The sequence below is a fragment of the Aristolochia californica genome, unplaced genomic scaffold (genome assembly GCF_029961685.1).
Source record: "Aristolochia californica isolate CCGP_79_NKW_82.1479 unplaced genomic scaffold, dmAriCali1.0.hap1 SCAF_5, whole genome shotgun sequence".
Classification (NCBI taxonomy): domain Eukaryota; kingdom Viridiplantae; phylum Streptophyta; class Magnoliopsida; order Piperales; family Aristolochiaceae; genus Aristolochia; species Aristolochia californica.
In genome coordinates, this window is record NW_027182214.1 from 42,708,923 (window position 1) to 42,722,165 (window position 13,243).

The following is a 13,243-nucleotide window of genomic DNA, read 5'->3' on the forward strand; positions in this document are numbered from 1 at the left end:
AAGAAATAAATGGTCGCCCTGAGATTCGAACAAAAAACTTCTCACATTTTCAAAAAAAAAATTAATAATAAAATCATGGTATAAAAAGGTTTAACAAAGTGTTACTAGACGTAAAAAAGTACAGAAAGAGGTAATTCTCCAGTTTACTATCCTTTTCATCATCTTCAGCAATCAGCTTCAAATGTTACAATCATTGCAGTCAATTCCTCTTTCTCCCTAAATCTGAGAAGTTCTTGAAGTTCAGAGACCCTGATAACAGAGCTAGCAGCTGGGCACATTTTCTCGTGTCTGATATTCCCTTAGATGTATGAACTGAGTCTTCGAACGCGCCTGGTAAGACAAACCCAAATCTTTCTCATCAACAGTTTCCTGGATTCTCGCGAATCTGAATTTCAGGATCGCAAGCTTGAAAAGCTACGGTTTTGCTCTCTGAAGACTTCTCATCTTCCTGACCCACTACATTAATGGTGACACTCGATGGTACGTATGAGTCCATCAAACTCGCAGCAATGGCTTCGTTTAGTTCCTTCTCCTCCATTTCCGACAGTGTTTCAGCTTCAATGCCCCCAAACTCTGAGGCGCTCGCAACCGTCTCAGAACCAGCTTTGCGTGGTGACGCTCGTGTCGCGTTGCAGGACTTAGTGATCCTCTGAGCATCTTCCGGTAAAAGCCATTGCCCGAAACCGGTAGAAGCTTCAGAAAACGAGGTCGGGCATTCCCTGGGGAAATTACCCCTCACGATGAAGATGCTCCACCCGAAACCTTTCAGTGTGTCGAGATAAGCCGAGAGGTAAAACTTGGAGAGATGCTCTGGAGCTGCGTAGAGGCTGTCGAAGTTGTACCACTCTCCGCCCACTTTTCTGATACAGAACCAGTGATCCTGCAAGTGACATATGAAGGCGTTTTCCAATTGGGGATCGTATTTCGCAGGCTCTGCAACTGGGCAATCAAGCGGAATTACTTGCAAGTCCCAGACTTCCAATGCCTTCTCTAATACCTGCAACCCAACGCAAATCACTAAGATCAAAGTGTGCCACGAATTCCGTCGCAAATCAGTTCCATCCATTTTTATCAAACGCCATCAGAATTCAAGACTCCATTAGACCAAAGCATCTGGTTAGAAGCAGAGAAGAGAAGATTCCGAAGGAAAATAGTGAATGATAAGCTAAGAAAGAACAGTTTCTGGGCCAGTTCGCTATGATGGGAAAAAGAAAATGGCTTCTCTTAACCCTTTCAGAATTCGGTAGGCCAGAAAAAAATGGAATGATGGGTCCTCTCGAAGACCGTGGAGGCTTGAAAGCAGAGAACAAGAACATTGTGACGATCATGTCACACAGGGGATGATAAAAAAAGAAAGATAAATTCATCAAGAAGCTGAAGGCTGTCTCCATGGAGAACAATTGAAGGACATAGAAACCCAAAACAACTGGTAGCAAGCAGTGTAGTTCATCTTAATTCGGATGTGAGGAGATCTTTTCAGAATAGAAGATAACTGAACGAAAAACAGAGAGACGAAAGTTTAAACCCAGAACGTTCGATGGATTTCGAGCAAGAAATGACGCGAAAATATTTCTGAAGGAAAGAGAACAAGATCAGTTTGTACGGATGGAGAATTAATAACGTCAATGAATTGATAAAATAATTTTACTAGAGATTCCTTCTGCAGATCGTTTCCCTTGACAAAAATGAGATCAAAGAAGACTGGATTCAAGGGTATTAAGCTTTTAAAAAAATCGTATTTTTCAACTTAAAACACCAATTTCCTCTTCCTTATCCACCCAACCAGAGCGTTTTCCCCAATCCAAAAGTCCCAAAAAGAAGAAGTCCATAACTCACCTGGATACTGAAATCCCCGTCCATGGATACGTTATGCGACCCCTCGGCATCGAACGGTAAAAAATCCCCGGACTCCCCCCCGCCGCCGCCCTCAAGCATCATCTGCCGCTCCTTACGATCAAGATCCGAGGCAAGAGCGGACAAATCGAATTCGGAGAAAAAGGGGCCCTGCAAAACCGTATTCACACAATGCACTGCACAGAGTTTAGATTCCTGGACCTCGTGGTATAGCATTCCACCATTGCTGGGACCTTCCATCCCTTCCGATTCCTTAACTCTCCTACAAACCAACAAAATCACTCAGACGAAGGAATGGGAGATTTGATATTTTTGTGTGCGAAGTTTTCTTTGTTTCGCATCGGAGGCGCTCGACCGAAAGAAAAACGAAAGCCAAGAAGCTGACCTGGACCGCTCTGTTACGATCTCGACAGGGAAATGACAAGTGTCTCCCTGCCTGGTTGCCGTATAGAGTGGATAGTTTCATCATTTTAGAAGAAACTGATTAAGGTTTTTAAGTACACTCAAAAGCCTAAACTCATACCACCACCGCCGGCAAGTTCCAAGATTTCTGCTCTTCCGTCTTCGTAATCTGAAGTTGGGTGGAAGCCGCATCATAAAATAACCAGTCTGCGGAAATCTCTTTTCTAAACAAAAAGCCGAAATTTTTTATATTTATTAATCCATATAGGATTATTTTTTAATACTTTTTCTCCTGCAAAATGTTATGGTCAAGTATTTATACCTTCCATTCATAATAGGTTAATTTTTTGGGTAATATTGGTTAGGTCCTTAATATTTGGTATCAAAACAGGCGTTACGTCCCGACTTCGAGTCCTCGTGTGCCGCAGGTGAACAACATGCTTACCTATGCCTTCTGCTCCTAACAGGCCGATCTTTTGAGTAGTATTGACTAGGTGTTTAATATTGTTTTTTGCTCATCTAACTTTGATACTTAAAGTTTGGTAGAAACTGTATCATAAAACTTTCCCAAGTAATAAACTAAAATTTTTTATATTTACTAATCTGTGTAAGACTATTCTAATACTCTCCTTGTGTGAACCCTCTTTTGTTGTTTTATATATGGATAGTGAAATTGGTCCGCACCAAATGTGACAATTTTACAATTTGTTGTCATTCCAGTTCATAAATCTTGATTTATGTATGTGTAATTTATTATTTATTTATATCTACAAATATTTTTTTAAATAGTTATATTTATTTTTGGATTTCGAAGAATGAACTGGTAATTTCTTAGGGTACGAAAGCAGTTGTATATAAAATATGAGGAAGAAAAAGACATCTGCCCGTTTATTATTTATATTTAATAGCACACTCGAATCTCCTAAACACAGGTTTGAATCTCACACTCTGGAGACGAGATAAACCCTAGCCTTGATCACTGACCCATTTCCCAGCTTAAACCCTGGAGTCACCGGGAACCCCACGATCTGACCCGCCGGAACCCCACTCCCTGCGTACCTGACCACGCTCTCCATGTACTCGGGATGAAATTCTACCCCTCTGCTCGCCTGGAAATGACTGGGCGCCGGATCCAGCGCGAACGCCAACAGATGCAGCAGCCACACCGCCTTCGCCACTCCCAGAAACATCCCGTAGAACTCGCTCCTCGGGTGACTCCCCGCCAAAACCGCCCTTCTATGCTCCAAGTTCCCGAACAAGGACTCCTCCATCTTCGGGTGCACGATCGCCAGAAACTTCTTGCAGCAGAATTTGCCGAAATGGCACGACGGCAGGATCCCTAGAATCTCGGCGGGGTCCATCGCTTTCATGTCCCGGTACTGCGCGAAGCAGTCCTGACGGAACTTCTCTGGGTGCAGGAGGGAGGAGAGGCTGCCGTCGATGTAGAACGTCTCGTTCTCGAATCCCTGGAAGATCTTGAGACTGACGTAGGACTCCAAGGCGTGCTTGGCGTGGCGCGGGGACGGATCCACGCCGCCGAAGGCGTCGTCACCGAGTGCCGTACCTTCTATGGAGCGGACGGCGGCGGCGATGTCCCAGCGGGCGGATCGCATCAAGGTCAGGAGGAGGGCCGTGAAAGCCTTGAGCGTATGCTTTACTTGGTGCATGCCGAACTCGAAGAGCTCCGTCGTCGGACAGCTCGGAATCGACCTCGCTGATCACCGGACAAAAACAAAGGAAATTTTCCGTCAGTCAGCCGTGAAGTCTTAAAAAAAATTATTATTTTTTTTCTTTATTTCTCCAAAAAAAAAAGCGTCTCTTTCAGAACAAAGTGATCGCATGAAATTACAGTAACGCCACCAACAAAATAACGAAAATGGCGAGGAAGGGTATAATGGTAAAATCATCTATAAGAGAGCGGAGGCAGAGAGAGGGAGAGGAAGACTGACCTTGGCTACAGCTGACTTTCCTGTGAGATCTGCCCTTCTTCCCCGAGAGCTGAAAACTCTTGAGCTTCTCCTTCAAGTTGTCCACTTCGGCTTCCCTGGCCTTCACCTCCCTCTTCAGCTCCTCCACAGCCGCCTCGTACGGCCCCACGATACCCTCCCTCACCAGTCCCCCTTTCCCTACCCCACCACCCCTCCTGAACCTCTCACGGAACCTCCCCAGCCGCCGTAGCTCCGCCACCACCCCCACGTCCGCCACCCTCATCTTCTCCGGGTCCCACGGACAGTGCGCCTCCTGAAGACTTACGTACGCCCTCTTCATCGACGAGATCGACTCGAACACCTCCGTCATCATGCTCTCCATCTCCTTCACTCTCTCCGTCATGCCGTTCCGCTTCTCTTCCTCTTCCCAAAATTTGAAACTTTTCTCGTCGTCTTCTTCTTCTTCTCCTCCTTCCACGTCTCTGTAGTCCTCGTAGTCCTCGAAGTCGTCCTCCTCGTCCTCGCTTCCTTCTTTCCGATCCTCCGATTTCTCGCCGCCCCGGGAGAGGGGATGGAGCAGGCAGGATGCGGTGACCCGCTGAATGAGATCACTCAAGTTGGAGACCTTGCTCGTCATATCCCGTTTCTTCTTCGCTTTGATCTCTTCGTTTCTGCAGAGGTATCCCACAAAAGAGGGGAAGAAAGACCCAGAAATAGACCCGTCAAAAAGATAGACTGTGGCCACTACACTCGACAGTTCGACACCTTTCGCTGCTCACTGCCAGAATAGGGAAGAGTGCATAAAGATAATAACTAAAAGCAGAGAGAGAGAGAGGAAGAGAGAGAGAGAGAGAGAGCGCGGAAAACGAAGGACCACCAAACTGTCGTGATCCACTTTAATCTGGGCCATTTTTTAAGTATGAAGTTACACTTCCGCTCGTAACGTAGTCCACGACCACATGACAAAGGAAAATAGCACGCGGTGTAAATAAATGCAGATTAAAATAATTCAGAGTTTCAGATATAGTGGCAATTAATGGCAAGCAGCTATAGATAATCATAAAAGCCTCACCTGTTCTTTGAATCGGAGCGCAGGCCGAATTTTGTCTGCTCTTCGCCGGGTTTTCTGTCAAACGGCACAGAATACTGCATGTGACGGAGCTTCATCTCCGTCTCCGACGTCCACCTCTCCGCCTTCTTCCGCCTGCAACATGCAAAACTACCACCATCACTACCGCCAACCAGCAGAAACCTTCGAGGCAAGAACAACAAGCCTAGTAGCAAAAATTACGAATAAAACGAGTAACAGAAACAGCTAAACAGTATTCCACGGTTTGCCGGGAAGGTGAAGCTTATTCGGCCTACAGAGACCGCAATGTGGGGGATTCAAGAAACCCACCTCGATCGTTCCGGCAGAAGCTTATCAACACACAAGAAAGGCCACAAATTCGAAGGCATTTAGCAATCTGTTTCAGCGTTCGCAGAGCCTACAAAATCAGCAAATTATCAACCCTCTCCAATCCGCCCAAGTTCGGAAACTCCTCAACCCGGGGCCCTGAGGCCTTGAAAAACACTCCTTTATCGACCTCGCTGTGAAGTTGGGTTCCAAACATGAACGCCATTGCTGTGAAATTGGAAGGATTCTGGTGTTTTGTTGTAGAAGGGAGGAAAAAGGCGATTGCCATGTGATAAGAACTGACAGGAAGAAATCGGAGCCTAGCTTTTTGGAAAGGGCAAACGAAGGAAGCCAAGGAGAAGGAGCGTGGAGAGTTGAGAGTAGGAGTGACTGGGCTTTCCCCATAGTTTTCACTGTTTCAGTTTTGGGGAACAGAGGATTAGGCTTTAGGTATCCCTCTTGCCTGGTGGAGATGACGATACAGAGAGGGATGGGTCCCCACGTCGGAAAATATCCTGAAGGAGCAGGATGTAGTAAAAGTGGGCAACCGCTGCCCAGGCGTGGGGTCCCTACCCGACCCGGAATCCATGACGAATCCCGCCACACACAAGATGTTACAGAAGCTCTAAGGGGCGTTATTCATTTGGACGGAATGCCATATGGAGTACAACTCAGTTGAGTAAAAGCTTGGATTTTTTGCCCTCTTTCTTCTATAATTCCTTCTCCTTCATAAAAACAACTGAGGGAAGGTCTCTACTGATTTTATACTAAGCTAATGTCAACTAGTCATGCTGAAATTTTCCCTTTGATTCTTATTACTTTTTTAATTTTAAAAATATTTTAATTCCCTTAGATTCTTATTATTTTTTTAATTTTAAAAATATTTTTAAAATAAGAAAAATATTTTTTCTTATTTATATATTTTTAATTTTTTTTCTAATAAATCCTATTTTTCATTATTTTCTATGACAACATAAAACATAAGAAAACTAGTTAAAATGAATTTTTTCGATAGAAAAATATCCGATGAGAAAAATTAATCAAAGAGTTTGTTTTCTTGTGGTGGCACAAATGCTCCCTTTGATGCGTGTAGAAGTAATCTCTTAATATTATTTTTATGTGAGAGAAGGAAAGTCGGAGGTTTTATCCATTTTTTTCATTGGAAAATTACATTATTTAATAATTAGAATGTTATTTATTTCTAATAGTATCATTATCAATATTAATTTATTAAAAATATTAAAATATAAAATATTAAATGAATATTTAATAAAATTACAAGAAATTAAGTTTTAAAGTCTTTGAAATAAAAGAATGTGCTTAAATTAGAAATTGAGCATTCTTATTGTTTCCTTTTAATATTTAACTTAAATTCAATTGTAGCCATAATGTCTAATCTAACTTGAAGAATACCTAGACAAGATTAGGGTTTAGGGTGTGGCAAATTAGTAAAATGCAAAATTTGAAGGTACACTCTTGAAAACCAAGGGTAGGTGTCTTATTGGAACGTATTTGCACATATTTTTAAAAGGTAAGCCAAGATGCCCATTCTTACTCAAAACATTTTAAGTACCAAGGAAAGAGAGAGAGAGAGAGAGAGAGAGCCCTGCACTCTGAATTGGGTGTTGCAGTAGTGTTGAGACTTCACTGTCAGTCTCAGGAAGTCTGAAGGAGCAGAAAAGGAAACTGGAATGAAGTAACAATACTTCTGGCCTCGGAGAGAGAAAAGGAGCCGTAAGAGATCTCTGGAAAGAAAAATTCTGCTTCGGAGGCTCGGAGCGAGAAGAGAGAGAGCCCTGCACTCTGAATTGGGTGTTGCAGTATTGGTGAGACTTCACTGCCGGTCTCTCGAAGTCTCAAGAAGAGCTGGGGGGAAAGAAAAAAACCTCTGCTTCGGAGAGAGAGACTTCACAGTCAGTCTCAGGAAGTCTGAAGGAGCACTAAGAGAAACTGGAACAAAGAAATTTCTACCACTAACGAATGACGTGTGGTGCAGCTTCGGGAACAAAGAGTTCGGTCTCAGCAATAGGGAATCCGCTCGACTCTGGAGTGTTTTTCTCACTTAGGCTTCAATCCTCTTTCAGGGTTAACTTCCATTAATCGAGTATCAAAGACTGGGGCAACGAATTAATGATGCAATGGAAGCGAGGACAGAGAAGAGACGGAGAAACTTACGTGGAATGGTCGCGTTGCTGCATCGTCACGAGACAAAACCACGGCAACATGTTTCGCTGGAACTGAGACAACACCACCGGTTAACCCAGTCGGCGAATCTCTGTTAAAAGTGCCTGCTAAAAAAAAGATCAATTGGATGAGAATACCATGGATGGCAAGAAGATGGGTACTTTATAGATACAAGGGGAAGAAGAGACAAAAAGACCTATGTTAGCAAAAACCCAATGAAGCAGCGCGGCCTGTAGCCTATCTGAGTGTCAAGAGGAGCTGCAGAGGTTATCACTTAGTAGTCTTTGAAAACCTTATTTTGGTTTCTTTAGATTCTGAAGTTAAAAATATTGGTCCTGTCCATGTTCTGTATGACCTTCCTGTTTTTCTAGAACCCATCTTTCTTTGATGGTCTTCACCATAAATTTCTGTATCCATCTTGATTATTTTACCAGAGAATCACTAATTGAAGTACAAGTTGGTCTGCTACTGAAATATTCAAAACAAGCTGAAGAGAGAAGATAACCAGAGGAAATGAGTCTAAAAGGTTTGCCGATCAATCAAAATTATGTCTACCTGGGTATTTTTATTATGTGGAAACACAAGTGGTTCTGGATAACACCTGCATGTAAAAACAAGATAATTTTTGTCGACCATAGCCAGTATTTTTTCTCTGATTATTTGACCTGATACTGACTTCCGTCACTAAGACCTTGATAATTTTTGTGTATTAGGGTTTGATATGGAAGGTGGATATTAGCTAATGGGTTGAGTAGATTCTTGATTTTTACTGGTGCTAGAGCACCACTGTCTGAATTTAGATGGACTTAAAAAGTGAGAAGCAATCTCCAAGCAGGAAAAAGGTAGCTCAAGTGAAGTCTGTAAGAGTATCACAGATCGAAATGTCACATTCGTTTGATGACATTTAGATGCTTCTAGGAGAATTTCTATCATGATTCAGTACATTCATCAAGTGGAGAAGTGATTACTGATGAACTTGCACTTTTTTCCTTGTTTTTTTATTTGATTTCTTATGAGCTCAGTAAACACACTGGAAGTTTATACTAGCCATTCAACTTCTCTCTGTTTACACAGTTTCAAGCAAACAAGTTCTTGTTCATGGCTGATATGAAACAAATGGAGTCTTATCCACACAAAAACGAACAAATGTAGGACAGAACACTAAATCCCAACTATTTTTTCAAGTACAGTGGCTTTGAGTAATTGCATCATTGTATGCTAAAAGAAAGTCATCCACTTCTTTCGAGTCAGAGGCTTCAAAGGGAACTGTGGACAGTGGAAGATGGTACAGAGCTACAACACAGAAATGGTCATATTCTATACTTGTCCTGAAGGTTTAGACACCACATATTATCAATCAACTTTTGGTCTGTTCAATCTTTCCTATTCCAGCTCCTTTAAGCATCATCAATTAGATGGATGGATACATTTTTATATATCTATAAGAGAGAGAGAGAGAGAGAGAGATGAATTTCTCAAAATAATAATGCAGGATGATTTGAGATCATGTAGCCACTATGTCGGCAAGACAAAAAAGAGTTGGAAGCAAAATTATACAACCTGTGCTATAACAGCATTCTAGATTTCTATAAACAGGTATCATCTACCCTCGTTTTATGCCAAATCATTTATTTCAGTTCTTCTAACACAAGGCAAATTTATTCATCTCTCATGGGTGAGTCGACAAACATTCATTATGATCCTGGTTCATTTCTAAAGCCCTTGATTGCTACCACCAAACAGTTGTCTTTCATTCTTTTCCTTAATTGTAGTTTGTAGATAGTCTTAAGAAAAAACTAAAACTAAACGACATGCCATGAGAAGTCATCTCATATTTAGAGTTAAATCACTGAGATACTCCACTGAGTCTATCCATTCACTTCAATTTTTCATTTATGTCATTAAAAAAATAATTTTTAGGAGTATGAGAAATGTTAAAGACTTTGGAATACAACTTGGAGCAAGTATTCCAAATATGTTTCACTGAATGCATAAATGTTGCTATTAAGCTCTGGTTTTCAAAATGTCTAAGTCTAGTTAAGTCCTCAGGCAATTACACCCAACATAATCTTTTCTTCATATGGTTAAGTTTGATCGCTGATGCATTCATTTTCTTGTCTAATACATACAATCGAAACTTGACTTAGGCGTGCCTGTGGTTTCTGGGTTTTTCTTGACTCTAGTTATCATGTTGGAAAAGAACTATGATTGGACTCCCTGCTCATGTTCCTTTCTGCATAATCAAATGCCAGTATTTCATGGCTTCTGACTTATCTATGCGTCAGCTAACTAGAGGATAAGATTCTTGATCCTTTTTTTTTTTTTTTTCTGTGCTTCAAAAAAAGTGATTGATTCATCTCATTCTTGAACCAACTTGGTGGAAAAGAAAGCTACTAGTGTTTTTGAGCAAAGATCGTTTGCTTATAGAATTTATTTCTTGTTAGTTTTCTCATGAATAACATGGCTTCACATAAGGGAACCTCTGTTACCTCCCAAACTGATAGTTGAAGGACCATACTTACTCTTTACCATCACTTGTTCAGAAAGTAGAAATCTCTGTGAGTACTCGTCGGAAAGAGAGTTGGCATCTTTAGCAACAGTGCATTCTGAAAATAAAGAACTTCTATGAGAAAAATATATTGCACAGAGAAAATCAATGGTTAAGTTCATCTCAGAATTTCACTAGGAAACTTACATGTTAAAGGAACAAAAACTGGTAGACGTCTGGCCTGCATACATCCATTTGATTCCTAAGAATGTCTCATCAGTCATCCAATGAAAGCAATTTATGCTGTGAGACGGTCAAATGATAAGACCACCTAATGTGCTAGCCTTTTTAATCTTTCCCTTTTCACATCCAATCATACTCACTTTTCATGAGCAATTTTTCTGAGCCTTCCTGTTAATGCACGGTCTTTTCAGCAGCCACATGAACTCCTTTGTTTCCTTATATTTATTTCTGGTGGGAGGACTATAAGTACTAGATGTGCACTACATGCATTCATGTAGTGGAGGTTGTTTGGAAGGTTTTAACCTTACAGTGAAGCGTATAGGAAACCAACGCCAATTTGACACCCATAATGACAGTACAAGCTCCATGAAAAGACAGAAAGACCTTTAGCTCTAAGGTCACATGGAGTTTCTAAAATGATAAAAAAACAAAGAGACTTTCTTTGGTGGATTCTTTTCACGCTTCATTAAGAGGAATTGATGCAAATTTGAACCTCCGTTTTCCCATTCTTTGTTTTCATGGTTGAGGCCAACCACTAAGGGGAAGCTTTCCTTCATCACCTGGTGATTTTTTTCATTAATCAAGTACTCTTTTGTCAATTAATGAAGCCCATCTGATCACTGATTTTCATAAAAAAATTCCATCGTCTTCCCCTTGTGGTTCTACCCGTATGATGCCTATGGACTCTGTTCTTGAGACTTGAATAAGAGAATATGTTTCTTTGTAGAGGTGAGAGAAGGTTATGACGGAAGAGTCAGGGCGTCGGCAATCGTGCCAAGCCAGTTTCTCCTTCTCCTTCACTATTTCACTATTTTCCCGCAGGGATCCCCCTTCCCCCTTACATATGTGGGGGGACCATCCCCTGCTTCGGCAGGATGGGTTAGGCGCCTGTCTGCTCTCAAGCAAAGGACCCACGTCTTCTAAGGAGAAAACAAGAAGAGGTCAAAATGAGAAATTTGAAAATTAAACTACATTAAAAACTAATCACAACAACTCTCACATAAGGAATTATTAGGAAAATCAGGAAAAAAGACGTGCTATGAAATTTCATAATGAGACCGATGAATTTCTTAAAGGAATTTCATCAACCCAGCAGCCACATTTATTCATTCGCGGACCTAAAAGGGACAGCAAGGGGCATATACTAAAGCACTAATGCTATCAAGAGCCTCCATTTGTTGTTGTGATAGGGTCAGAGTCATTCAATTTGAGTAGTTGGTGGTTATTTGTTAAGTTTAGAACTCTTGAGCCCAGATTGTCTGGATAGAAATTAATGAATCAGGCAAAGAATAAAAAATCTTAAACTATTAAATCTTGCAAACCCAATTGATCTTCTTCACCTGATGACTCTGAACTCTCTTTTATCAGGCAAAAATGCTTAAAACTAGAAAAGAAAAGTTGGTTCTAGTAGATGGAAGATCAATACTCTCCACTGATGACATATGATCATCTGCAAGTCCAATTGATTTACTTCCACGAATGCAAACGATGAGTCAACAAAAATGAACGGAGGAGATGTCCATTCAGCACCTTCAGCAAGTCACGAATCCTGCATCGACTAAGAAACTAAATTTGAGTTTCTCATAACATCAACACCAGAAAAACAACTACAAAACGTAAATTTCCTGTTTCTCCATGCGCAACTAGATGGCCCCCTGTGCTCTTTTTACCAACAGGAAAACAGAGACCAGTCAGTATGGAAAAGATTAACCAATGGGTCAAAAGAAGTAAAACGGTGAACCATTTGGTGGGTGAATCATGGAGAACAAGAAGAAAACAGTTGCTTTACGAAGAATTTTTTTCAATGGGATAGCCTGTCATCCAATAGCTTTCAATATCAATCACAGCTATCCACCAAAAGAAATTCTGTTGCTTATCGACTTCTCCGTTGTCATATATGCTCCTCGAGATGATCTTTCACGGCATTGGCAAGAATAGCTGAAGCTTTCCCAAGCCTCTACTCTATCACACCAAAGTAAAAAATGCTGCAATATGGAAGGAAACAACAATAGAAATTTAAGCCTAGGGAAACATCATCAAATTCCTTAGCTCAAACTGCTAAAGAATGGCATGTTAGCAGCCCAAAGATAAAATCCTTACACCAGAAGATACAGGTTAAGAACCGTAGACGTATAACAGATATCTGCATCGCGTCACTCCATAGATACGAGTAAATAGGTCAAAGCTATCAGCCTTGTTCACACAAATCAGCAGCGACTCGCAATGAGGCTCTCCGAGCTGCATAATACCATCCCTGGAACAGTCGTTCGTGGATCAAATTCCTGCCAAATGCCATTATAGATAGGTGACACTTGCAGGAAATCTTTCACTAAACGGTTCTGAAAAACTGGATTGCTTCAGCTAATGAAACTCATCTCAGTCGACAAAGCAAAAGCACTTATTGACACCACAATTCCTTCAAGATTTTGACAAATTAACCCACAATTAACCCAAATATTACCTAATACGATCGCAATGGCTTGTAGAATGAAAAGTGTGATTGCTTTGAATCCCTTGCGATCGTCGATCAAAGAGAGTTGTTGAGGTTGGTTACCAGATCTAACGACGAAATCACCCATTGAAAGAAGAAAATACCAACGCATACGGCCAAGTCTAAATTTCCGACTTCAGTTCCGACAGTCATAAATAAGCGTACAAAAATGGCCAGAGACAGCATTTAGCCTTACACGTGCGAAGCTGCCTAATGACACGAAAGCACCCTGAACAGAGTTCAACGGCCAAACTGAA

General features: G+C 41.3%; 2 protein-coding genes across 8 annotated transcripts; both read right to left on the reverse strand.

The window, feature by feature from the left end:
- Positions 1-24: 24 nt before the first annotated feature.
- LOC137966497 (ataxin-3 homolog) lies at positions 25-2,252 on the reverse strand. Its single transcript, XM_068813134.1, has 3 exons — positions 2,240-2,252; positions 1,837-2,116; positions 25-997 (listed from the first exon to the last, which is right to left on the reverse strand). Exons 2-3 carry the CDS (start codon positions 2,092-2,094, stop codon positions 359-361), a joined length of 897 nt encoding a protein of 298 aa, XP_068669235.1. The 5' UTR covers positions 2,095-2,116; positions 2,240-2,252; the 3' UTR covers positions 25-358.
- An 866-nt stretch (positions 2,253-3,118) lies between these two features.
- On the reverse strand, positions 3,119-13,090 carry LOC137965622 (protein GRAVITROPIC IN THE LIGHT 1-like). 7 transcript variants are annotated; one of them, XM_068811892.1, is made up of 10 exons: positions 12,957-13,090; positions 12,596-12,777; positions 11,922-12,480; positions 10,460-11,412; positions 10,287-10,370; positions 7,756-7,871; positions 5,584-5,671; positions 5,257-5,388; positions 4,206-4,855; positions 3,119-3,970 (listed from the first exon to the last, which is right to left on the reverse strand). In XM_068811892.1, the coding sequence occupies exons 7-10, from the start codon at positions 5,640-5,642 to the stop codon at positions 3,198-3,200; spliced, it is 1,614 nt and encodes a 537-aa protein (XP_068667993.1). In that variant the 5' UTR covers positions 5,643-5,671; positions 7,756-7,871; positions 10,287-10,370; positions 10,460-11,412; positions 11,922-12,480; positions 12,596-12,777; positions 12,957-13,090; the 3' UTR covers positions 3,119-3,197. The 7 variants fall into 7 exon arrangements, with proteins under 7 accessions (XP_068667993.1, XP_068667991.1, XP_068667994.1 ...); XM_068811890.1 differs by having other exon boundaries at positions 10,460-11,415; XM_068811893.1 differs by having other exon boundaries at positions 10,460-12,480; positions 12,596-12,749.
- Between the last annotated feature and the right edge of the window lie 153 nt (positions 13,091-13,243).

Excerpts from the sequence above, each read along its gene's own strand:
- LOC137966497 (XM_068813134.1), bottom strand. The coding sequence starts at position 2,094 with ATGGAAGGTCCCAGCAATGGTGGAATGCTATACCACGAGGTCCAGGAA. Across the intron at positions 998-1,836 it reads ACGGGGATTTCAGTATCCAG|GTATTAGAGAAGGCATTGGA; the intron begins GTGAGTTATGGA and ends GTTGGGTTGCAG.
- LOC137965622 (XM_068811893.1), bottom strand. The coding sequence starts at position 5,642 with ATGCCTTCGAATTTGTGGCCTTTCTTGTGTGTTGATAAGCTTCTGCCG. Across the intron at positions 5,389-5,583 it reads CTTCTGCCGGAACGATCGAG|GCGGAAGAAGGCGGAGAGGT; the intron begins GTGGGTTTCTTG and ends TGCATGTTGCAG. Across the intron at positions 3,971-4,205 it reads GAAAGTCAGCTGTAGCCAAG|CGAGGTCGATTCCGAGCTGT; the intron begins GTCAGTCTTCCT and ends TCCGGTGATCAG.